Consider the following 27,228-nt stretch of genomic DNA (forward strand, 5'->3'; position numbering starts at 1 on the left):
CGTCATCTACCGCGACGATCGTGTTTGCTCCGCAGCACACCGCTCGAGCATTCGAAACAAAGTTACTGTCCTGTTCACATTTTCCCCGACGTGAATGTTCAGCGGGCACTCAAGTATGAAAACAACTCGCCTGCGAGATCGAACGCTCTGCCGATGATCGCTCATCGGTTGATTTTCGCGTAAAAGGGGAATAACCGAGCAGTCTCAAGAAAGTGTTCCATTATTCTCTCACTGAGGCTAAGTTTTCAACACGGAGGCACAAAAGGAGAATGCTCGCTTCGTCGTTGATGGCACGGAGCGCTTGATCGTGGTCTCGCCGCCTCAGCCGCGGGAAGTTAACTTCGGTAGTAGGCACGAGATGGCGACACTGACGCGCACGTCGCTGAGCCGGACGTCTCTCATTGGCTCTTCTGATTCGCGGCACGCGGCAAGCCGCCGAAAATGGCTCCTCGCCCCATTCGGCGCGCGGCAGGTCTACCCGCCGCCGCGGCAGGTTTTGCGGCAAGCTGCTTGCCGCCGGCGGCATGCCGCGCGCGTCTTCCCGCTAGTGTGTCCCTACCCTTAAAACTCGTTCGGTGCACGGATGCTCGCGTTTCGGTTCCCGCGTGGAGGAGAATCGGTACCCGGATGTTCGCTCACGGTGCTGGCTCGACGTCACCTCAAGGTCGCTGACAACGGTAGCTAAAAGCATGCAACGCTCAAAAACGGGGCTGCCCCCGGTCCGGCGCCCGGCTTCCTGAGGGACGCGCGCCTACAAGAACCTCTGTAAACTGGGCTGTGTCTTGCGAGCAAAATCAGTTTCGAGAACCAGCCTGCAAAGATGGCTCGTGATTCGGTCGGGATACGATCGAGTTCGATGAAATCATATACGAGTTCGTCCCTGCGAGAAGGCAGTGAATGTCGGAGAGCCGTGAAAACACCGGGCTTGCCCAAGACAGCAGTGTGTGTCCCGACAAGACAACTTCAGCAGGGACAGTGAACCTTCTTCATGTCTTTTGAGACACGCTGCGTGGAACGGTTCGTACCTGAACGAACGTCGAGGCCTCTTCTTTTTAATCCCGTGTTAACTGTAACGCGGAATTTCTCAAACCCGTGAAACACAGTATAACTCGAACCACCTTTGCAGGTTGAAGCGTTCGAAACTGCTTTTTAACGTGAGAGCGTTACAGGCCCTGTGTTACTCAGAAACTCCGGCGTCGGTGTCTGCGCTGTGAGCGATTAAGGTTGTTCTTCCCTTTAGCCTCACAAAACACTTCAGTGACACTGTAAACCGAGTCGCGCACTACGGCGGCAGCAACGGGAGACGAAACCCCGCAATACGTCATTGCAACGTACACATCACCGGTGCACATTTATTCGCACTGGAATCTTATAAATGTTGCTGCATTGCAACCGCCACGAGAAAAAATGATTCCGAGAATTCGACCTGCTATTTCCATTGCAACGAGCACGCCCCTGAATCATTTCCGGAAGCAAACACTTGCATTCCCGTCACATAAGAAGCCGCCGCGCTGCGCTCTGCAGCTTTTCCAATCGACGCCTTTGCCGTCGCGTGAACATGTGATCATAAACGTGATTCGCGCCATATGAAACGCTTCTTCTGACAATAGTTGTAAAAATGTGCTCGCAAAAGTATGAAGGCGGTCGGTGGCAGCCGCATGCTGCATGTTCATTGGCTTACGTCCAGCGGACGCGGACAAGCGGCGGATGCCGGTGGCGGAAACTCCGCAGGGCGAAGTATCGCGTTGTTCGAAGTTTTTTTTCGCTCCATGGAGGTGGGCCTTTACGGGACAAGCGACACCAGAAAAACGCTTCGCGCTGGTATGCAACCGCAGCGTCGCTAACAGCTCGTTGTTTTAAAAACGACGGCTGCATGAAACGAAGCGCTTCTGAAATGGGTCCGTGCTCCAAATGGCTGAGATACGACAACAGTGGTGAAGGAACGCGGCATCTCTGCACCCTGCCCCTTTCGTTCGTAGGGCACCGCCCATCCTTCGGGCTTGCAAATGTTGCAGTGAAACCCACAGTGCCTTGGCCACGACACAATGAGCCACACGGGGCGCGCTTCGCCGTTTGCCCTTTCGAATCCCCGGGCATGACGACGGAGCTTCGCTAATCCAGCCCGCACGGTCACCCAGCGCAAACAGGACCGCCCGCGGAGGAGGACTGAAGGCCGCAAGAAATCGCTGGATATTGCTAACCGCGTTTAATGCCGCCTCCCTCATTCCATTCTGCGTCGTGCGAGAGGAAAGCCGCCGTTGAACGGTCAGTGGGCCGGGCTATCGCTCTCGTCGGCGGCGCCGAAGGCCGCCGCCGGCGGACAGAACAATGCGAAACAAAACAACGGCAATGCAGCGGCGCCAACCGTAGAGAGCGGCAAGAGCGCGCGCGCTTTGCACAAAAGGAAAAGGATACATTGTGCCGCCGGCCAGCATCTCCCCTTCCCCTTCGCGGAAAAGACGGCGAGTGAGGCGCAGAGAGCGAGGGGACACGGTTGCGCCCGGCCGGCGGCAGGCGCGCGCAGCGCAGGCATCGCAGTGTCGTACTGTGCGAATGCCCTGCGGTCGAAATATGCGCTGTCGAGACTCGACGACGGCCGCAAAAAGGAAAAGGACAAATTTCAGGAGCCCTCCCCGACGGCGTCCCTCGCAGCCAGAGTCGCGCTGTGTGACGCTAAACACCATAAAGCCTAACACCAAGCTTTTGTTATTAACAGCAATAAGAAAAAAAAAAATAGAGGTCATTGCAGAAACTGCATTTGGAGAATGCGAAAGCATTAGCGCAGCCGCGACCCCCCTCCCCTAACAGTTTTGGTACTTCTAACCCGGACTATAGCCTACTCTGACATGACTACAGTAAGCATGATATTCAAAAACCACTGGAGCAGCATTTGCTCCACACCCTTCCAATTTCCTGTCCCCTTCAGTGACATGCAACCATCCTCAAATCACGTGTCCGCGCATCACGGCGCTTGTTTATTTATTTATAATTCCTCGAACGTAGCACAATGCTACTAAAGTTAGCACGGGCGGAGACAAGCTACGCGCGCGCCCATTAGGCATTCCGCCAACACTTCGACAGCGCGCAACGAGATAATTGGCCTCACCGCCACGAGCGATGAAGTGCTCGTTGCCGGGCCTCGACTTCGCGATTACCGATACCTTATAGCGCATTAGTTTAGCTTTAAGACGCGCCACAGGACGCGCGCGCGCGCCTTTGAATGAGCCCCAGCCAGCTTATCACAACCAGCCGACGCGCCCCATCATACCTGCCAGAGCAAGCGCTAACGAAGATCGCCCTATTCTGGTAGCCTCTGTGCCTCTACGGAGAACGCCTCGAAGTACGTGTACCGCCACCTTGACATTTAAAAAAAAAAAAAACAAAAAACAAAAAAAAAAAACACGACGAATAATCGGCGCTTCAAGTCCCCGATCACGCACAGCCGCTGATTATTGGTCGCAAGATCGCGGCATATATAGAGGAGGCCCCGCCGTTCGCCGAAGTAACTTATACACTACTGCTGGCGCGCGCGCTACTACGCGGCGGTTTTCCTCGTCGCTCGCACGGCCGGGCAACGAAGAAGCGCGGAGGATGGTTGCACAAGGACGATGGCGGCGCAACCAAGAGAACGCGAAGGAAAATCAGAAGCTCGGGCGGCACCCCTCAACGACGGCTCGCTGTCGCAGGCCCGCCGGGAAACGTCAATTACGCTCCACGCCGCGCGCGACACACGTCATCGCCGCAGCCCGTGCGAGGAAGGCGCGCGGTGTGTGTGGACGGAAACACGAGAGAGCTGTACTACAAGCGCAGACGCTCGTCAATTCCACCCCACGGCAGCTCATTTATTTGCATTGTTTCAACGCGACTCCCCCTCCCCTTTAACCATTTTATGAGTGCGCAGAATCTCCAAGCACTCGCGTCGGTTCAAGACTGCCCGTCTAGGTTCAAAGAAAAACAAAAACAATGGAGACAGTGCAGCCGCTGAACGACGCCAGTAACAAGATTACACAGCTGGCCTACGCTCCTACACAATGGCATTTAAACGAGTAAAACATGTGGCGCGACACGTCGGCTTCCCGAAACCCCGAAACGCAGAGCACAGGGAAGAAAAAAAAAATATGTAAACGGGAAAAGTACCCCTCGTCTGTCTTTTTATGCTCTACCTTTCTTCGCTGCCTATTCGGTGCACCTGTTTTCGCAAGGAACGGACGTACCTAAAGGCACCATCACTCCGTCTACAGGAGAAATGGAGGCCTAAGAGCACAGGGACATGACCACGGGAATAAGGTATATAGGGGTTTAAACAAGCATATCGAGAACTCCCAGAAAGAAGTGAGCTAAAGACAAACTACAAGATCAGTTAAAAACATGAAATGATCACAATCGCGATATTTTGTTTGTTTCGCTAGAAGTAAGCGACGTCACCGTCATAGTAGTTCATGTCCGCAAATTCCTCAAACAAAATGCTTCCTGCGTGGGCGTAACGTAAGGCTCTTCGCTGACGCACAATGAACATAAGGACAAACACAGACCATAAGGGGAAAAAATATATAAAAGAAAAATCGGCATATGCCTATCGCTCTGAACTTCGTCTCAGAAAAGGGTGTCAAGTCTATCTTCGTCGTCGTTTGATTGAGACGTCAACAAGAGAAGCGCCAGGAAACAAAAACCCAGCATATTTTGGCCTGTGGCGACTACACAACAGCCAGCAGGTGAGATTTTCTCGGGAAGGCACAGCCTGGACGCTTCTGAGACAAGGGTAGGAAAGATACGCGCAGTCTCATATCGGAGCAGACAGTCGCGCAAACATTTGGACGAACCCTCCACATTGCGTGATCCCATACTCAGACGATTTTGAGAAAGATCGAAGATTCCCTCCAGCACTGACAGCGAACGTGTTCAAACTGAAAGACTTCCAGTGTCGCGGCCGCTCCCAAACATTGGAGGCAGAAAAGGTATATTCACAATAGCGAGTCGCGAAGGGCGTGCGACCAGACAGCCGCGCAGCTCGACAGATGTTCACACTTGCAAAGGTAGCTTTCCAAATCTTATCTAGGCTGTTCACCACATAGAGTAAAGCTAACTTACGTTCACTTCAACTCAGCCGCTGACTGGTTACAGGTTTGCGACTTTAGTCGCAATGCTAGAAAATCGAGCAGAGCTCAAACGGCCTGCGATGTCGCTTTTCGACCAAAACGGGCGCACAACCTCTGCGATTCGCAAGTGTTGAATGCGTGAACCAAGATTTCGGCGTACGAGAAAAACCCGCCAAATAAAAACATCCCAACTCTGCGGGGCGTGTTTCGTGACCGAAGCGGCGCTCATGTCCCGACAAAGGGAAACAAAAAGTTGAGCATGGCTTCGCTTCGGCTAACTCGAGTTAACGGAGCGAAAACACGGAGGTAGCCATGGCGAGTCGCTGTGCACGAAGCGCCGCCGAATCGTCGACGTCAATTGCGTTGCACACCTATACGCCGACGCGCACGTAGCCCCAAGTCTGTTGCTGCCTCTAATAGCTTACAGGTTCGCTTCCCCTGAGCCCCCAGTCTGTTGCTGCCTCTAATAGCTTATAGGTTCGCTTCCCCTGAACCCCAGTTTGTTGCTGCCTCTAATAACTAATAGATTCGCTTCCCACGAGAAGCGAATCTAGCTTACTCTCTGTTCTGGTGCTTCGGCTTCTTGACGCTTAATTACGCGGCAATGGGCACGGCTGGATGAGTTATTTCGGACTAGAGTTCTTTAGCGTACAATTGTGGGTACCATAATAGTAAAATACCCCCCGACATAGACATAATTATAAGCCCCGATTAACCAAGACGTATACGAGCGTCACTGCGTGGCTTAGATAAAGCGTGTCTGCCTATGAATGCAAGGTTCCTGGAAGGTTGCATTCTGACCTCGCCCTCCCATCTAAATGGAGAAGCCCGAATTCGCAGCTCCTGAAAAATAGGCCGTGTCACGAGGTAATATATGGCGTCGCACAGAACTACGAATAATCAGCCATGTCAACTGTCAGCTGCCACCAGCCAGAGTCATGGCCGCGATTTTGACGCTCGGAATCAAACAAACAAGCTTGAGCAAAGACATGGCCAGATGACAGTGTTGGCATTAAAAAGCTATAGTCATGTGGTCTACAAAAACGGCACGAATAAGGACGAAAGGCGAGCACTCACGCTCTCAATTATATTTTTTTTTTCTCAAGAAAATTCAGAAGTGTCAACGCAACCCACAGCTTTGCGGTGACTTTTTTTAAATTTTTATCGGCATTATTCCAGGCACATATTGTAATGACAGGCTCCCCACGCAACACACCACATACATCTTCAAAGGGTTAAAACAGCACCCACAAAAGCCACCAAAACGACCCGTGTTTATCCAAAACCCACCTGGTGCCTCGAGCGGCAGCGTGGTAGCAGTACTCATCCGCCTTCAGCCGGCCCATAGAAACCAGCGCGTCTGGTTCGTTCATACGGAGCCTCCCGGCTGCACGGCCGACTTATACACAACCAACAAACGGTCGTTGACACGCAATGTCCCTTGACAACAACCCCAACACGGCTCCACACGGCAGCTCACCGGGCTTCGATGCCAGGTTTCGGTTTCCGCTTATCGGGCCTCCGTCAAACTTCACAGCGAAACCGTGTAGAGTAGAGGCAGCCTTCGAAACGTCGTTCGGTTCGGCGTCGAAACCACGGCGCAATATCCACTCCGCGCACATGAACGTACGACGCAGGACCAGCAGCGAAGGAGAGGGACGACGACGCGCGCGGTCCGGCTCGCGTCTTCGTATGATAGCGCTCACGTTCGCACAAACGACGCGTGCAACGCGGGCGGGCGATTGACCTTTTCTTCGCTGGCTGCCGCGCGTCGGCTGCCGTCACGGCGGCGGCGCTCCCGTCGCCGCTCACATCGCGGCAGCGCGTTGCGTCGTGCTTCTCACGGCCGACCTGCATTTCGGTCGGGAGTCCCAGATGTTTGCTTTGCATTTGCTTAATTTACTTCAAAGTTTTTCTTTTCTTCCTTTGCCGCCCCCATATTCTCATCTTCCCGCTTCTAGACTGAGTACAGACTAAACAGTACAGTTCTAAACAGTACAGACGGTGACATCCACAAAAGCAGCAGCGCAGTTGTATGCGTGATTAATGTGCGCTTCACGTGGGCTAAACGTGTCGCCCCAATGTCTTCTTTTGTAGATGAAAGACGCGCTTCGAGCTCGAAGCCGAACTGTCGCGTGATCAGCTAAGGCGAGGCGCGTCCGTTCTCTAACGAACGAAGAGCACCGCAAACGCCAGCGTAAACTCTTTCGTAGCGCTTGCCGAATTTTGAAAATGGCGATTCGCAGGTCGTCCACTACCTTCGAGCTGTGGCTCCTGCCAACAGTAGAGTAAGAAATAAAAAAAGAGAGACACCCTCATCGAATAACGGAACAAAGTTCCTGTGCATGGCTCTGGCGAAGAGTTCCTTGTAGCGCTATATGATCAGCGAGTTGTGCCAGAGAGTCGCGGAATCCGGTATGGATGGCTTTGGAAGCCCTCAGGGGGACAATTACCGGTCCCTCGTCAATCACGGCTCCAACAGTAAGTGACGGGTTCCCGTAGCAAGATACACGACACATCTTTCCTGCTCGTTACATACTGACGCGCTGTACGCAATGGGAAAGCGCACAGTGTTCACGGAAATCCCGGTCGCTCGAATCTATAACGGGCGAAAAATTCCAAATAAATCTGTCGCTCTACCAGTGGCCCTATACACGAATATTGAGCGGGGCCAATAAAGTCTACAGTAAGCCAGCGGCACATGATGTTCGGTGAGACATGCCCTTTCACTTTCCGGTTCTGACGTCACGCAACGGCTAGGCAAAACTCCGTGGCCTCCTCCCATGTGGCACCCATCACCAGAAGGTCGGAAAGCACAGACCACGGTTCTGAGGCCAAGCTTCACCAATGCGCGACGCTTTGAAATTCAGATGTCGCGCATATACGCCGAGTTCCCGGAGAGTGGTGTAGTCGCGCGCGAACGCCCTGTTAGATCCACAGTACTGCGCACCGCTCATCGTATGTACCGCCCCTTCGATTGTGCTTCTGACCCGCCGCTTTTCCTCGACGACTCCAGGAACGGATATTACATAACGGGAGGGACTCACAAGGTATAAGGAACCATACGTTTGCAACCTAAGAAATCATTTGTTAGCAAAATTCGCTGCCCCGTCGGCGGTGGCGACAATGAGGCGAGAAGGGACCATGCAGAAGTCCGCACATTTTCACTCAGTTCAGTTTTGCCGTTGAAAAGGCACTTCCAGTCGAACGAAGAAAAGAATCAACAGAATCGCGCCCAAAACATGGCAAAAAATGTTTGCCGTAATATCAGGATTTTCCTGCAGTATTTTTCCCAATAGACGCAGATTCCACTTCTCGCGCGTGCAGACAATCGCTGTCAAAGGTCAGTTAGTTAACTATAGTTAGTTATGTGGTTTTATTGCGCATAAGCAACTACGGCTATCATGCGCCAAACACAGGGTTAGATGTCTGGATTACTATAGTTGCCGTAAAATATTTTATTTCTTGAAAAATATTAAAATTTGAAAATAATGAACAAGTGCGTGTTCTCCTAAAATCAGTGCTGAATGAAGTGGGATGTAATGAGTATACGACACGGGGTCAGATTTTTTAATTACTATAGTTGGCGTAAAAAGTTGGATTTCTTGAGAGACGTTAAAAGCTGTCAAAGATCAGTGGCTGTTTCCGGCGGCAGGTTCAATCCCTTCGAAGACGACGTGTGATTAGCGAAAAAAAAAAAAAAAAACTCTCCGAACGGTAATTCCCGCACCGCTAACTCGAGTGCGCTGCGGTCCGCTTAGACAAGCACTGTGTGCAAGAGAGAAGAGCTTCGCGCACTTCGTCCCCCTAAAGACGTGGGCCACAAGCGGCCGCCTGAGGAAAAGAGAACCCAAACGAAAAAGACGCAGAGCTGCCTGCCCAAGACCCTCGAAAACTTTCTTGGCCGGAGCCCAGCAGGGCTCAAACGCGACCACCACTCGAAAGCGCCGCCGAAGCAACAAGAACCAACCACCAAGGTGATCGCGAGGCTAGCTCTCCCTCCAGGCGGCACACAGGGAGAGGCGGTCCTTTTAATATCGGCCCCGCCATCTCTCATAGCACCAGGAAGTGAAAGGAAGGGGGAGGAAAGGGGGCGGCTTCCGCGAGCCCTTGAACCAGTGCGACTGCCGAGGCAACTGGGGCAGAACGGGGCCCCGTCCGTGAGAAACTGGGTTGCCGCGGCCTCCCTCGGCCGCCGACAAAAGACGCGGCCACGGCGCCGAAGAAAACGACGCCCCGCTGAAGCCACCTTGACGGCGCTCCCACGCGACCTTCCGCATTGGCGGGCCGTCGCGCAGACGCCGCTGTCCGGTCCTCTCGCTCTCTCGTTGTTTTAGTCGCGACACATGCCGCAATTAGCGGATTCTAAGCAGCACCTGACTTTTACGACCAGAAACGAAAATTTCTAACTTCTGCTTCCGCATCCGTTATCGCCTTCGTAGGCGCCGCCGATATTTGCATATAGACCTCTGAATTAGAGCAGCCAAGATGGATGCTGCCACGAATGAGGGTACAGGATAAAATCCAAATGCGCAGCAAAGCACTTGGGCCTCAAAAGAGCATAGCGCAAAAAAAGAGAAAAACAAAAGGCACTGTCCTGTCTCGTTGTCGCCCCCGTCTTCTTCTTCTTTTTTTTTTTTTTTTGGCGCTGTCTAACCAACACGCCGAATCCTATTCACTTCTGAAGATCCCTTGAGCCTAGCGTCGCAAAGCGCAAGCTGTCAACGCCAGAGTGTTTAATCACCATCACTCAATAGAAATCACATTACCGGGCTATTTCTAGCGCGGTTTTAGCTTTGTGCGCGACTATAACACAAGTCCCTGGGACCAACATCCACATAGGAAAAAAAAAAAAAAAATACGGCGCGCGTTAAAATCGAAAACATACGGTACACACCCGGCGCGCATGCATACGTGCGGGTCGCATGCATTGCATCGCGCCCAAATGGGCGCGCTACACCCGTGGGGCGCCGGTCATGCAGGTTCTGAGCAATGCGTGATGAGTCAGCCTCCAGCCCGGCGGCTCGACGAAAACGCCATCCCGCGAGAAAGCGAATCGGGCGCGCGTCAGAGCAAAGTTTACAGACGCGGGTGTTCCGAAACTAGAACCCCGCGGAGGGCCAACCCGTCTACCTGCTGGAAACAATAGGTGCCACCTCGGGCCGTTATTTACCGTCTTTCCTGTCGGTGCAACACATACACGGAGCAAAGAAAGAAAGAAAAAAAGAAAGCAGCAAGTTACCCTTCAATAAGAAAAACGTCGCGGTTTCCAATCCCTGCCAGCGTCGGACGCCCTTTGCTCCTTGACGATCGGCTAAGTATTGGGTTGCTAGTCCCGGTTTTGTCTTTCTCCTGTGCTTCTTTTGTTCTCTGTTGACTAACGCACGCGGTGACATTGTCAATTTAAGGTAATGTCGACGCAGTCCCCCGGCCAAGGGCGCTCCCCTTGGTCGGCTTCCCTCCTGACCGATGATCTGCCCTTGGAAGCTTTTCAGAGCTCCGGTGTCCGTAACATCATTGTGGCACTCGTACCTAAGGATGGGGGCACCATTAAAATGAACAACCCAGGAGCTGTTCGAGCTGCCCTGCAGGAAATCACTTCCTTCTACGAAGGAATAGCCGAGGTGCGCCAATTTGGTCGCGGCGGGATTCTTTGCCGTTCGCAAGAACTATCATGCATAAAGGACCTGCTAAAATGCTCCTCTTTCGCCTCTCATCAGGTAAGCAGTTTTATCCCTTCACACCTGGCTTGCACAAGAGGTTTAGTCCGAGGTGTAGATTCCTCATTAAGTCCACAAGAAACCCTTGACCTTCTTTCCGCGGCAGGCGTTGTTGCGGTCTATCGCTGTAGCCGGGAGCTAAATAATGTTCGTGTGCCGACAGAATCGGTTATTGCTACATTTGCAGGCACAGTCTGTCCATCGGAGATTAAAGCGTGGCCTTTAATATTCAGAGTTGATCACCTACCATCAAAGCCTCTGCAGTGCAACAACTGTTGGCGTTATGGCCATACTGCAGGCGGTTGCAAATCCACTTTGCGGTGTTGCAAATGCGGTGAAGCACATAAAACACACTTATGCTCAGATCAAATTCTCAAATGTTGTCTTTGCGGCGAACTTCACTCAGCAAATTCTTTGGAATGTCCCTCTAGAGCGCATGAAATGAAAATTCTGGAGATTATTGACCGTAAACGTTGCTCGAGGCGTGAGGCAATTCAGGAAATTAAAGACAGAGCTCATGGGTATGCAGGTGTGTCGGCCCGTTCAGGAGCTCCATTAGATTCCACGATGTCTAAAACCATAATAACTGCTATGGAAGCAACCATGACCAAAATGGTGGATAGGATTGTGACAATAGTCACAGAATGCATATCCAATGTTCTAGCAGCTAATAATACTCAGACTGTGCAACCTGCTATGGTTTCTTCTACGGCACCTGGACATTCACTATCAGTGCAGCACTCATTAGCTGCAATGTCTTGTTCGCAAAATGAGTCTCTTTCCGCATTACCTATGCTTAATTCCAACAAGTCGGACGAGGCTCACGATGCAGATATGGATGAGACAGATACGCGAATTCTAAAACGCAGTGGATCCCCGTTGTCAAACCCGTCATCACCTCGCCCACAAGCAAAATCAAAAAAGCAACAGCTAGGATCTAAACCAAAGGAAAACATTTTGGGGCAGGCTGTTGCTGCTGCCCGGATTACATAAACATAGGAAAGTTAAAAGTTCTTCAGTGGAATTGTAGATCTCTTCTTTCAGCTACTACAGATTTAGTTTATCTTTCTTTAAAACATAATCCAGAAATAATTGTTTTACAAGAAACTTGGCTTACAACTGAAAAACATTTTCACTTACAAAATTATCTATCATTTCGACAAGATCGCCAGTCAAGAGGTGGTGGGTTACTAATTCTAGTTTCTTCAAAATTTTGTCATAGGGCTAAGATTTCCTTTCAATATTCTAGTTTAGATTCAGAATTATTGGCTCTAGATTTTGAAATTCCAGGGTTCAGTCCGTTTACATTAGCGAATATTTATTTCCCTCATGGTGTTCACGACACCAGATCTCTAGACCACCTACTAGTTAATTGTCAAAATTCGGTTATTTTGGCTGGAGATTTTAATTCGCACCATGTATCGTGGAGTTACAAGACGGATCCCTGCGGCAAGCGTCTGTGGGATTGGCTTTCAGACAATAACCTTCACTGCATGAATTCTGGCTTACCAACTTTTGTACGTGCTCACAGTCAATCTGTGATAGATTTAACTTTTTCAAACACTAGTGTTTCTATACTAAATTGGTCGACAATTGATGGTGGCACCTCTAGCGACCATATACCTATTGTTTTTGAGGTTAACTGCCGCTTAACTCTGCCGACATCTCAGTTGAGATCATACGTAAATTATAACCAGTTTCACTCATTTTTGATTTCGTCTCTTGAGTCTGTGGTTGAGTCTACGGAAGAGTTAAAATCGCAAACATTATGCCAGGCTATTGCATCCTGTCGTAAGAAGTGTGAATTTTTAGTACGTACATCTAAAGGCAATGCATCACCAAAATGGTGGAATGCAGATTGTTCGCGCGATTATAGAAGAAGAAAGGCTGCATGGAAGAAGCTCCTTCACAACCAGTGCCCCAAAAATTGGCATGATTATAAATTTTTTGCAGCTGCATTTAAACGCACAGTCGCACAAGCGAAAGATAATTATGATAATGAGTATTTCAATTACCTTTCACAATCTAATAACAGACGTGCAATTTTCAGGTTTTTAAAATCGCGGAAAAAGATTCCTGTCTCAGAAAATTTACCCTCATGTGTTTCGACTCCTCAAGAAGCTCTTAGAACAGTAGAAAACATCGCTAAAGGTTTAGAAAAGCGTTTTTTGTCAACACTTCCCAAATACCCTACGTTAGTAGGCCCAGTATATACGGTTAAGGATGTTCCTAAAATTACTTTTTCTCAGCTTTCTTCGATTATAATGACGTTGCCAACTGCTGCGCCTGGCCCTGACGGAGTAACGTCAAAAATGTTAAAAATCCTCTTTGAAGTGTCTCCAAATTCCTTGTTAGAATTGGTAAATTATTCAATTATTCATTCTTGGATACCTGGTGACTGGAAACTAGCCAAAGTGATTCCTTTACGGAAACACAATGGCGGTGGCTATACTTTGGAAAATATCAGACCAATATCTTTAACATCAAACTTGGTAAAATTAATTGAAAGGGTCGTACTCAAACGTGTTACCGAGTTTGTCGAACAAAAACATATTCTTAGTCCCTGTCAAATCGGATTTCGAGCAAAATTTTCAATATGGAATGCACGTACCGACCTTGAGAGTCGAATTCTTCTTGCGCGGCGCAAAAAAATGCATGCTGCATTGGTGACTCTAGATATAGAGAAGGCTTATGATAGTGTAGAGCCCCGAATTTTATTGCACAGATTAGAATCGCTATGCTTTCCACAATACTTAATTGATTGGATATCTACATTCCTACAAAACAGACAATTTTACTGTTCATTGAATGGAGTTCATTCTAGCAAATATCAACAAACCAGAGGTGTCCCTCAAGGGGCAGTTCTCTCGCCCGTGCTCTTTAACATTTTAATGAGTTCAATTCCCACTCATCAGGAGATCCGCACGTATGTCTATGCGGATGACATCGCATTCTTTACGGCTGCACCTGACATTCAATCCCTCAACAGGCGCCTGCAATCGTACCTAAGCTTCCTTCAAAATTGGTTAGATGACTTAAAATTTAAATAAAATGTTAAAAAGTGCGCGTTCCTTGTTTTCCAAATTCAGGATCCGGTAACTCTTGCTCTAACATTTAAGCAGGAAATGATTCCTCAAGTTAAGTCTTTGAAATATCTAGGGGTGATTTACGATGACCATCTGGCATGGAGGGATCACATTGAACATGTTGCAGCGAAGGGGGCACGTGCTGTGGGTATGTTGCGCAGGTTAAGCAGTCCAAGGTCTGGGATGCGGCGAGACGCACTATTAATGATTTATGTTATGTATGTCCGCCCAATTATAGAATTTGGATCTGTGTTATTTTCTGGTTCACCTGCTTACAAAATTCGTCCGCTTGTTCTTTTAGAGCGGGAAGCGCTTAGATTATGCCTTGGGCTCCCCAAATTCGTGGCTAATAATGTACTATACCTTGAAGCCCGAATACCACCGTTAATAACTAGATTACAATTCTTGACTGTCCAGACGTATCTGAAAATATATGAATCACAATTCCACCGCTCCATATCAATTTTTTGTTGCGAGCCAGACTCCTTTTTTGGAGTCGTATGGCCTCGCTTTCATACCCCACAGGTAATTCTAGTGCAAAATCTGTTACAACCTTTGCACGTAGTCCTTTCTAACATCTTTCCAACAAAAGTAAGTGCATCGTCGGTTCAAATTATCTTTGATGACATTTTCCCAAATAATGCGAAACACTTAGCACCTCACATTTTAAATGGATTATTAGAAGATCATTTACAAAGTCTTCCAGTTAGCATAACAATAGCAACGGATGCTTCTCAATTTAATGAAAAAGCCGGCGTTGGAATATACTGTCCGCTTTTAGACTGGGCTTTTTCAGTCCGTCTTCCGGATTTTACTCCAATTTTCCAGGCGGAGTTGCTGGCGGTGGTGCTTGCTCTGCGCAAACTAGACACAACATACTCAACAGTGGCTGTAATTACAGACTCTTATTCTTTGTGCTTGTCGCTTTCTTCGAATATGGATTCGCAAATTTTAAACACCTTTCTTTCATTGCTCCCCTCACATTTGAGGCTCATACATATAGTGTGGGTACCAGGACACAGCAATGTGACAGCCAATGAGATTGCAGACAGACTAGCCAAAGATTCTCTGAACGGCCCTGTATTGCCCATCCTCCCGGCAACAGCGTACATAACAGCAGCAAGATTTCGGCGGCGTGCCTTATTAAGCACGCAGTCTGGATCTATTTTATCCTCGGATGACTACCTGCACCTCAAGTATTCGTGGAATAGGAAATCATGTCAATCAAGGCAGACTGAGGTCTCTCTAACAAGGCTACGCTGTCGTATTCCGCCCCTAAATTTCTATATGCACAGGTCTGGTTTGGCGCTTTCTCCTGTCTGCACATTCTGCGGGGAACCGGAAACAATAGACCATTTCTTGATATTTTGCCGCCGTTTTACCATGATGAGAAAACGGTACTTAGAGAAGCCGTTACAACAGCTGGGTCTTAATTTGAGCAGCCAAATTTTATTATCGTTCGGTGCCACCATGCTTGGGTACAGCCACAGGTATGTTTTCAACGCCATTCAAAACTTCTTAATAGAAACAAAACGTCTACCTGACTAATATGCTTTGAAGTTTTATTCTGTACATATAAATCTTACTATTCTCTTACTGCGTGCGTTAGTATTTACTATTATATATTTTGGTTTATCATATCTACATTTCCTTTTCTATTCCCTAGCATTTATTATTATTTTTTTTTTCCGATGTAGTTATACATCTCAAAATCTAATATCTCTGCACCCCAATTCTTGGCCGATCCCCCTATGTGGGTATGTGCCATCACATTAGAGGAGAACAACAACAGCAACAATACGTGCCTGCATAATCTGGGCCGGCATTCAAGTCCTGTCGAGCCGCAAGATAGAAAAGACGAGGGCGACGACGGCCAGGACCAGAGAGTCCTGCACTAACCAGCGTGTTAGCGATGTCTCGCGGGCTGCGCGCGTAAGTATAGAAACAAGACAACGCAGCAAAGCAGGGAAGAAGACGTGCCTGAGCCGGTGTAACCGCCAGGCCCAGCCTCGTGCTCGCAGTCCTTTCGCGAGATTAACTCCTCGAGTCACGGGACATTTGCCGCGCACAGAGCCACAGCAAAGACTAGACCCCTTCGGCCAATCACATAGGCATGTGTACAGAGCGAATAAGGGAAGAAACAAAGAAAAGAGTGGGAAAGGGTGACAAAGGGAGCAAAGGGTTTTGGCCGCACGCCCGCTCTTGAGACCGCCTCGACGGCAACAACACCCGGCCCGGGAGAGTGACGGAAGGACGGTGTGGTGTGATGGCGCTGCTCGATGCGCGAGCGTCGTCGCCGTCGTTCGCGGGTGGGGAAAGAGGAGAGAGGGAGAGGGGCTGGCGCAGTGCGCTCCGTCGCGCCGTGTATACACAGTGCAGAGGTGCAAAAGCGGCGAGGAGATCGACGCAGGAAGCGGCGCTGCCGAGACGGGATACATTGTAGCGCTCGCCGGAAGAAGGCGGCGGCGTCGAGGACGCATCCAAAGGCGGACCCGACATCACCGTCGTCGACTCGAGAACGCCCTTCTCCTCGTGCAGCCCTAGGCGACGGTGTCCACCGCACGGCCCAGGTGCGAAAACGGGTTTGCTAGAGCCGCCGGCCGAGACTATACAGCAAGGCGAGCTCGATCAATGCCTGCTCGACTTCTGAGCGGACACCGAATTCGAGTCGGTGTTAGCTCGATGGGTCGAATATGTAGAGGGGACGGTGCGGGAACTTGGTGTGTGCACTGCTGCAGTCCCCATCGTGTGTACAAGCGAACAACACATGACAGCGTTGGAGCGCAAATGGACGTTTCGTTAGTTTTGCGCTTCGGTAAGCGCACAGGAGGCCGAAACAGAAAGGAACAAGCACACTCCCTATCTTTTCTTCCTGCGCTTATGCAGATAAAAAAAAAATAATAATAAAAAAGAAAACGATGCACCGACCTGCCAAATTAGCGGGCACTACCGAGCGGCCGTGCGTTGCAACGCTATTGTTCGGTTCAAAATTGCCTGTTCACGGACAATGTGCACAGACTCCACAACAACTGCAAATGGGAACTGTTCCATAAACTAGCTGAACTGGTCAAGGTTTCCAACAGAGATTACATTGCAACTGCAGAGTTCTATACGGAGGAGAGTGACAATGTGTTCCTATTTCGCCCGCCTCACGCGCGACCTTCAATGTTCGAGGTGCGGCAAGTGCACACTAAAGACGCAAACGATCTTAAGACAGTTAAAAGAGAAAAGAAGACGGCGCACTAAAAGAGGCAAACGACCTTAAGGAGACGGACCTCTGAGGTAATGCGCGCGACATGAACGGATCCGCGTGTGCTACCTCGAACGCATGCTGCCGGTCGCCCAACCCTAGCAGTCTGTACAGTGTCGCGCGCGCGATCAACCCGCGACAGGACGCTACGTGCGCGCGTTTAAGCCTACTGTTACTCTATTGTGTAATTAATCGCAGTGGCCGGTCGCGCGCAGTCGTTTTTGGACAGTGCTTGGACACTTGCGCGCGAGCGACGCCAGCTCGTTCACATTTTTGTATTTTTCAAACATTGCGCAAATCTTCCCCTGCCCTTTTCGCCCTTTCTTGCTACTGCTCCACTTCTGTACTTCTCCCCACTATCCCTTCTCTTTCCCTCCGGTCGGGAACAATCTTTTCCTTCCTTTCTGATTATTTAATATTGCGAGCCCCACGATGTACCTCCCCAATTTAGCCCGGCCATAGTACTACTAACGTGGGAACTCAGCGTTTGACAAAGACAGTACATGTCGCGGTTCGCTTGAGTGTTCGCATCGGGCACACCGTCTACCATAAGGGATGATATGTGAAAATTATAACTATAGGCACCGTCGGTGATACGCCGCCGCCTGCGCGCACATTGGACCCTCGGCCCAACTGCGCATGCGCAGATAACGCATCGCAGAAGCGACTCGAAGCAGCTATGATCGTCCATCGGAGAACTGCGCTTCTCGACAGTCGATATGAACCAGTGCATTGGAGGGTCTCTATTATACCGGCATTATATTGCATTATACCGGCGAATAATCTGGAGGATGCCGTCTTCGGAGGCATCTTTTCACAAAGCTGAACGCGTTATCGCAACTCCACAGACAAGTTGCATCATTCGGCGGCCCTCGACAACAACGTCCGCCTATTTCTGTTTTTTCCTCGCGTCCCACGCCGCACTGCGTAATCGAGCGCTGTGCGCGCGGGTCGGGCGAGGACGTTGCACCATGCCGTTAAGGACAAGACATGCACCGCCTAGTTTTTAGCGATATCTCCGTTACTTGTAGTGCAAACAAAGCTGCACTGACGCAACGGAACTAGTGTTCCCTCTCCGCTACGTGTTCTAATTACGCAGCGACCGCGGAGCAGGATTCTACGCGCGCTCTCCAGAGGAAACCGGGAACGTCTGATGAACGTTGTTTCTTTTGCTTGCATCAATCACATCAGGGACCAGTATACGTTATAAGTATAGTTAGCAGACAGACACCCGGGAAAAGTTTGTAAAAAAAGTTGTCGGGCCGCGAGGGCGCTTATAACAAGAGGCGCTTGCTGCTTAAGAAACAAAGAAAAGAAACCTGACAGCGCCCAGCTAAAAGAACCTTTTCGCGCACGCGATGGCTATAGGCAAGTCCTGCTGGTTCTCATCCGCCCGTGGAAGAGGAGTGCTAGCTCAACAGCTGGAGCACCGGCCACGTAAGCGTCCAATGGCGTCAAGCAACGGGTCCCGTATAGCAGCAGGACCATCCACCTAGCTAGACCATCCGCGCGAAAACCAACCGAATAGCAGGAAAACCAACCGAAACAAGCAAAGTTTACCCTCGCTCTCGCCGAGTTTTGCAACTTACACGGCAGTCTCGAGAGGTCTCCACATTGCCTGTCTGCATCAGGGAACTCCAGCGAAGCGAAATCTGCTGAACTCATTTGACGTTCCTGCACGGATCCCAGAGGGTACGTTACGCCGCCACTTATGAAAAAAAAATAATAATAAATAAATAAAGGCAGACACACATAAATACTTTTTACGCGTATGAATGCGAAAGCATTATATAGTGCCGCGGTTGAAACGTTTTTCGAGTGAGGTTTTCAACGCGTATTTAAGTGTGTGTGTGTGTGTGTGTGTGTGTGTGTGTGTGTGTGTGTGTGTGTGTGTGTGTGTGTGTGTGTGTGTGTGTGTGTGTGTGTGTGTGTGTGTGTGTGTGTGCGTGTGTGTGTGTGTGTGTGTGTGTGTGTGTGTGTGTGTGTGTGTGTGTGTGTGTGTGTGTGTGTGTGTGTGTGTGTGTGTGTGTGTGTGTGTGTGTGTGCGCGCGCGAGCGCGGTGGTATAGAGGATGAGAACCTAGTGCCAGTTCAATCCAAAGCGAGCGGTGCGGTGCTGCTCCTCGCGGCATCCGTAGGAGACGAGCTCTGCCGAACCGGGACTTCGAACGCGGCCACGCTCCTCCGTCCTCCGACTCGCCGCAGTTCTCGTTCCCGAACCGCGCAGTTGCCGTTGCTGACCGCGGCCATTCGGCCGGCTAAGTCACGCGCGTGCCGACGAACGCACTCGTGACGACGAGCACGCTGTTTTCTGCGACACGGCTGCACCGTGGCCTCCTTTGTCTTGGGTCGCGCACTCGCGCACGCAGCCACCGTTGACAGATGGCTCGCGCTCGGGCGCGTTGCGCATATGCCGCGGGGAAATTCCCCGCCAGTGCGGAGCGCGGCCCTCACAGCTTCTAAAAAGAGACAACGGCCCCACGAAACGGGGGCGCGCGCGGCAAACTGATCGCGATGCGGCGACCGCCCGTCAAGTAGCGGTTTTCACCGAATCATGTCACTCTCGTTACAGTATACTGCACTTCTAATGCCACGAACCGCGTTCAGTGAAGATTCTTTTCGCGGCTAACTCGCCTCATCGCCGCTGCTCACACCGAAAGCGGGGGCCGACGAATCACGACACTTTTTATTTCTCAGAGAAGGGATGACGTCAAGCGGTCCCTTAAGGACTCGCAGCAACAAGAGTGCTAATTATTAGCTTCTGCAAATCCCGCACGTCTCTCAAACATTCATCGAACATTACCCATGCATGTGAGGCTGACGCTTTTGTAGGCTACAGGCGCAAGCGGTTTCGTGCAACCGTGCAGCAACTGTTGCGGTGCAGCGATACAGAGAGTGAATTATGGTCGTGCACTGTCCCGCAACCTAGCAGGACCCTCTAACCACACAGAGAAGTCTCCAAGCAGACACCATCATAGTCTTCCCAGACAGGTGGCTAGAAAGTATATCAAATGTAAATGGTCAATTCGGAAACTTCGTCCGTTCTAGAGGAAGTTGAGCCCCACCCTCTCCCACTCTTTCTTTCTTTTTTTCTGAGCCCCGCCCTCTCTCCATTGTCCCTCTCTTTCTTTTTCTGAGCCCCTCCCTTTCCCCACTCTCCTTTTCTCTATTCTTTTGTTGCTGCGTTCGCTGCGTCCTAACGCGGCCATCATAGACAGAACGTATTGCATTCCTCTATATAGCTTGTGATTCCCGCGCTTCCCTGTTCCAGCGAAATCACACACGCGGCGTACACAGGATGGCGTCTCCGACGGCCTCCCGTGCCGCGCTCAGGGTCGGCGACTTGTTTGCCTCAAGAACGACGACTCCGGCTGGCGGCAGTCGTTTGTGGGCGAAAAGAAGTAACACGCCACGCAAACAGCGAGGCCGCTTACACAACTGCTTCCTCCCCCTCTCTCCGTACAACAGCTTGGCCACGCAGAGTGTTGTTTTTCGCACAGCCGCCGGCATCCTGTGGGCCCGATACGACGAGGCCGCGGCAGGAAAAGGAACGCCCTAGATGGCTGCGGCCGTGCGGAGCCCTTCCGAAGACTCGTTTTTACCAGCAACCAGACAAGGACATGTCAAGGAGACGGCGCTTATAACGTAGCCGACGGTGGACGGTCAACGCATAGGAAACCGAAAACGTCTTCTTAATATAGTGCGGAGTTCGAAATAAGCAGAGCCTGTTTAACACGCACGACTTATATGCGTGGCCGAAACGTGAACTCGAACAAACGATCTCCAACCAACGAGATTCCACTGCACAGCTCAGTTGGCTCAATGATAGTTTGGGAATGGTGCCTACACCGCCTCTTGGTGAACAGTCCTACATGGGAGAGCGCCCTTCACATTTAGAATTACAACCCCCCCATTCATTTTATTATTACACTTCCTTCTTCGGCCACCGTAACTGCTCAGATTCGAAGCGGTCGGCTTATGCTTACGGATGCAGAATTAACACGGCGTTAAAGTGCAGTGCACGTCAGGTGTTCAAAATTTATCCGAAGCCTTCCCCTAAACGGTTTCCTTTTTCTCTTTTACTCGTCACCCCTTCACACATGGCTCGTATGGGGTGTCCACCGAGAAATGAGACAGTTGCCGCGCATTTGCGTTGTTTTTTTTTTCCTTTCCTTCAGCCGCCGCGCTAGCCCATCGTCGCCGCTGTCAACCGCGCGGCGCACAGAAGCCCTAGTGGCAGCACTACAAACGCACACACGTGCTGAGCGCGTGATAGCTGCACACTCACACCGGCCGCGAGGCCGCCGCCAGCGGCAGCAGCAACTTGCGACAAGACGCCGCCGCCCGACCGTCGTCCCTGGATGCCCACCGCAGGCACGCGTCGCGCGACGCCGCGGTTCCCCTCATCTGCAGGGGAAGCATGCCCGAACCCTTGGATCGCCGCAGCCGCCGACTTCGGGCTGCTGCTGCACGACGAGCGATGAGGAAAGAACGCGACACAAGGAAAAAGGAGGGCAACGAGGTGCGACGTAACTCTGCCGAAGGGAAACCGACGACCGTGCTATGCAATGCCGTCAGCGAAGTGCACGACCCCTCGTGGAAACGAAGAAGCGGTGGCTTCGGGGGAGCCGAGACGCTGCATATCTCAGGCTGTCCGCCCGCCGCGCAGAGAGGTCCACGTCATTCACTGAATTAGCTACTGAATACGATTAGCGTCTACACATAACGTCGAAGCCTAGGTTTTCTATTTGTTTTTTTTTTAACCTTTGTCTGTTATTATTTTCAGGCATGGAGAGAAGGCCAGCTCAACGAAGCAATCACCTTCTTTAGGCAAAGCGAACCCGCAACACGGTTGTACCAAGACCTCGGTCGGTCGTATACAAGTTCGCCGTCGACCGACCAAGAGCACGTGACTCCAGTCATATGCGAATCGCAGTTTGAGCACTACGGGCAAACGTCAAAGCCTGTTTCGATAAGCAGTTTGCCTGACTTCACCGCGTGAACCGAAAAGGAGACCACGGTGGCATCCCAAGCTGCGAAAAGCGCTCCACACACTCGCCGCACGAGTGGCACCGACATGACTCAGCAGCGGAGGTAGCTGCTAACACGAGTTCGCAAGCACATGGCCCAAGCTGCGTGAAAATGGCTGGGTCGGCCTCCTTCGCGAATGCCAGTTTGACGTGCGGCGTATGGAGCTAACATGGCGCTCGGTGAACCTGGCGCTCATAGGTGCGTGCTCAACCATTCAATTCAGCCAGTTTTGCGGCTGATCATCTTCGCGAAGGATACAAAGTAACGTTCAGCCAAAAAGCTCGTGTCTTTTCAACTTCCTTCTCAAGCTTTTTCAACGACGCTCCACGCACGTCGCAAGCGCTCGATAAGATAAGCTGCCTTCAGATTTGATCCCCATTGTCACCCTGCGGCTCACTCCATACTCGCACACGGATCGCGCTCTATCGACGTTCGACCGTTAAGCGCCAACCGAGCATTTGATTTGCTGCGCCCGCTGTCCGAAGTCAACGGCGGGCTTAATTTCCTCCTACGGGGTGAGGCGATCGTAGTGTGGTTCGAACGAAATGGGCCCACCACGCCCTGTGGGGCAGCACAGTCAAAGATAGCCAGGCAATGCGTTAAACTATAAATCGACGCCCCCTCCCCCTCTTTCGTAGCTCTGATTTTCAACACCTGGGGTTCTATTGAAGAGCGCGCCGAAACTAGAGTTTCTAAACTTCGTCAACCTGACACGCTGGCTTGATCAGCGTGGCTACGAAGCCGATGAGCATGCGACAACGGCTTTCAATCCCAAACTGCGCGAAGGTGGCGCTTCAGTGAAGACAAAAAGAAAAAAAAAAAAACGGTGTGCTCAACGATGTCAGCATTCGTTGAAGAACACCGGGCTGTCGAGTTAATTGGAAGCTCACCACTCCCTTCACAATTTCCAGCGTCTCTTCCCTCGGAGCGGTTGACGGGAGACAGATATTACGTCGTTCCTTGCATCGATGCGCTTTTTTCTTACTTCGACGAGGTCGACAGATATCGAACACTCGAAATCTGTGCTCAACTGCTAATCGCGCTAAACCACAGAGGCGCATCAAACAACAATGGGGCTTTGGGCGGAGGTAAAGGAGGCAGGTAAAGCAGGTAAAGGAGGCAGAAAGGAAAATGTGAGAGGAAAGAATGCACGGAAAATCAGCATTGGGTATGTATAGAACTCGAAAACAGGATATAAAGAAAGTTTATTCGACAACTCACGAGGGAGCTCATTGCTGTTTGAGGCTAGGACAGGGGCCCTCAGAACAAAAACGTAGAGGAAAAAATTTCAGGAAGTAGATATATTATGCGCGGCGTGCGGAACTGAGGCGGAAACAACGGAACATGTTGTTCTAAGCTGCCAAAAACTTCGTCCTGCCTTTCCCGCGGGAAAAGCGGCAGATCTGGAGAGAGCGCTGTGATTTGCTGGGGAAGATGGACGAATGGATGAGGAACGCGTTTTGATAACAAAAGAGAGGTTAGAGGATTGGTGGAAAAAGTAAAGAGAATAATAAAAAAAAAGGGAGGGGGGCAGATACGGGCGAATTAGAAGCTAAAAATAGGGGAGATAAATATATTTCTTTTAATTTTTTGGCTAGGCGGCGCAAGCTGCGGTCCGATACAAAGGGCAGAGCTACTATCATCCATCCTATCATCCATCCATGAAAGCAATGCCAGGTGTGAAAAATATAAAAAAAAATAATAATAATAAAACTCACAGCTGCGGGACGCAGCCGTCACAGTCAAGCAAAAGTGGCATAGCAGCCCGACGGCGATACACGAATGGTGACTCTTCCCGCAAAGCGGAGGAAAAGCGACGGGAAGAACTCGCTGCATTGTGCATTCGGAGATCATTCTATGAAAGGGTCGGATGCTAGAAGCCAACACCAAAGCAAGCGACAGGTGGCGGTTCTTCGCAGACACATGGGTCAGACACGAAACCGCACCTCCGCACTCCCTACTCAACTGTAGCACACAGAAGTCGGAGGCATCGTGTTTCGCCCTCTAAAATACGGCGGGCCCCAAAATAATACCGGTGAGTAGTGCACGGGAGGGGACGGCACTGAAAGAAACACTCATGATTTATGGGCGCCGCCGCGTATGCGGGCGAGCACACATGCACCCGCACGCAAGCACACGGGCAGCGAGTAAACACAATCAGGGGAGAGAGCGAGTAGTACGCGCTCCGGCTACTGCTCGCCGCCGCCTGGGCTTTGTCGCTGTAGCGGCGGAAAGCACTTTTTTTTTTTTTTTTTTCGAACGTGTCCGCTCCTCGTGTGGCGGTAGTTAGTCGCTGCGAGTCTACGTGCTGGGATCAACTCGCGCATTCAGGGCTCCATTTCACCGCCACGCAGTTGATACAGACGCACGCAGAGCACGCAACCTGGTTTCATCCTGCCACCCCCAAGCTCGTTCCAATGCTCGCCCGCTCCGCTTCCTTTGAGAAGCTCCAAGACAAACGATTGCACGCAGAGAGGGGAATAGAGTCGGCCGGTGAGATGGGCTCAGGGGATGTTCGGAATGGGGAAAGGGGAAAACAAAGGGGGATGGAAGAACACGCTGATCGCTCGCCCGCTCGCGCAGTTCTCGGGCATCTATGGGCGCTGCTGAAAAGAGGAGCGACCACGGGGCTGAGCACTGGCTTCGAAGATCGAAGAGTGGCCTTCGAAGATCATGAACAGGGCGGATCAGGACGCAGCAGGCCATAATCTTCGCAGTTTACCAAATTTAAATATATATATATATATATATATATAATGTTTATTTATTTGTCTGTACCCTCAGGGCCGTACAGGCATTTCAGAGGGGAGTGGGCAAAAAGACATACAGAAAAAAAAAAAACACTGCGAAAAGCGGGTACATAAATAATACATCCTATATATACAATATTAGCTATGAAATCGGCAATAATTGTATTAGTGGACACAAAACTAGTTGTACTTATACAATGCAGGTTAAAGCTTTGCGAAAGTTATTTGTATCAGTAATAGATATTATATATAGTTTCTTGTGACTAATGGGCCAGGGTTAAATTAAAACAGGATGTTGCACAACTTTCCCGATTATCTATTTTACTCTAACAACAGTTTCGGACGGTGGACCGTCCTCCTTCAGGGTAGAAGGAAACAAAACAAGGCAAGTTTCAGCAATGCTGTCGGCTACGCGTGAAAAAAACTAAAGAAACTAATAAAAAACGTATTGAGGAATGGAACTACGCAATATCTACATTATTTGCCAAGGCAGCGCTAACGGCGCGTTCAACGCGCGAACAGAAGCGAATATCGATACGCGACAGAAGGGAATAAAAAAAAAAATACAGGTCGCCGCCAAACACGGCCTCCGCTTAGTGTTATACCGTCGCCAAAAATACCAGCGTTATCGCAACGACTCAAGGACGCAAGCAGCTCGTTCCAGCCTCGCGGACACGGCGCAAAGGCAAATAAAAGCAAAATCATGAAAGGGGAAGAGAAGGCCTTCCGGTCAAATTCCTGCCCCTACGGCGCGGATACGCCGGCGACGCGAAGAAAAGTTCGGCTATTCTGAAGGCAGACTGTCGTACAAATATGTCGAGCTCTTGACTCCAAGCTTCTCCGTCAACAAGATATATCCTCCCAAAGCCAGCGTCTAAATATTGCCCAGGAAAGCAGTGCGCATATGACGACGGGCGCTGAAGGAGCGTTTAAGTGACAGTTCAACTAGATAGATAGATAGATAGATAGATAGATAGATAGATAGATAGATAGATAGATAGATAGATAGATAGATAGATAGATAGATAGATAGATAGATAGATAGATAGATAGATAGATAGATAGATAGATAGATAGATAGATAGATAGATAGATAGATAGATAGATAGATAGATAGATAGATAGATAGATAGATAGATAGATAGATAGATAGATAGATAGATAGATAGATAGATAGATAGATAGATAGATAGATAGATAGATAGATAGATAGATAGATAGATAGATAGATAGATAGATAGATAGATAGATAGATAGATAGATAGATAGATAGATAGATAGATAGATAGATAGATAGATAGATAGATAGATAGATAGATAGATAGATAGATAGATAGATAGATAGATAGATAGATAGATAGATAGATAGATAGATAGATAGATAGATAGATAGATAGATAGATAGATAGATAGATAGATAGATAGATAGATAGATAGATAGATAGATAGATAGATAGATAGATAGATAGATAGATAGATAGATAGATAGATAGATAGATAGATAGATAGATAGATAGATAGATAGATAGATAGATAGATAGATAGATAGATAGATAGATAGATAGATAGATAGATAGATAGATAGATAGATAGATAGATAGATAGATAGATAGATAGATAGATAGATAGATAGATAGATAGATAGATAGATAGATAGATAGATAGATAGATAGATAGATAGATAGATAGATAGATAGATAGATAGATAGATAGATAGATAGATAGATAGATAGATAGATAGATAGATAGATAGATAGATAGATAGATAGATAGATAGATAGATAGATAGATAGATAGATAGATAGATAGATAGATAGATAGATAGATAGATAGATAGATAGATAGATAGATAGATAGATAGATAGATAGATAGATAGATAGATAGATAGATAGATAGATAGATAGATAGATAGATAGATAGATAGATAGATAGATAGATAGATAGATAGATAGATAGATAGATAGATAGATAGATAGATAGATAGATAGATAGATAGATAGATAGATAGATAGATAGATAGATAGATAGATAGATAGATAGATAGATAGATAGATAGATAGATAGATAGATAGATAGATAGATAGATAGATAGATAGATAGATAGATAGATAGATAGATAGATAGATAGATAGATAGATAGATAGATAGATAGATAGATAGATAGATAGATAGATAGATAGATAGATAGATAGATAGATAGATAGATAGATAGATAGATAGATAGATAGATAGATAGATAGATAGATAGATAGATAGATAGATAGATAGATAGATAGATAGATAGATAGATAGATA

General features: G+C 49.3%; 1 protein-coding gene across 2 annotated transcripts in view; it reads right to left on the bottom strand.

Moving 5' to 3' along the window:
- Positions 1-27,228, bottom strand: part of InR (Insulin-like receptor) — a 180,772-nt gene that overhangs the window by 140,232 nt on the left and 13,312 nt on the right. The window contains exon 1 of one of the 2 annotated variants that reach the window (XM_084594772.1): positions 6,387-6,829. The exons of the other annotated variant lie outside the window; for it this stretch is intronic. Coding sequence (XP_084450898.1) covers positions 6,387-6,423 — 37 coding nt within the window. The 5' untranslated portion in view covers positions 6,424-6,829. Of the gene's footprint in view, positions 1-6,386; positions 6,830-27,228 lie in introns of those variants that run through there. 2 annotated transcript variants of the gene reach the window in all.

This window comes from Amblyomma maculatum, chromosome 2 (assembly GCF_055883805.1).
Source record: "Amblyomma maculatum isolate TAMU_Amacu chromosome 2, ASM5588380v1, whole genome shotgun sequence".
NCBI classification, from domain to species: Eukaryota; Metazoa; Arthropoda; class Arachnida; order Ixodida; family Ixodidae; genus Amblyomma; species Amblyomma maculatum.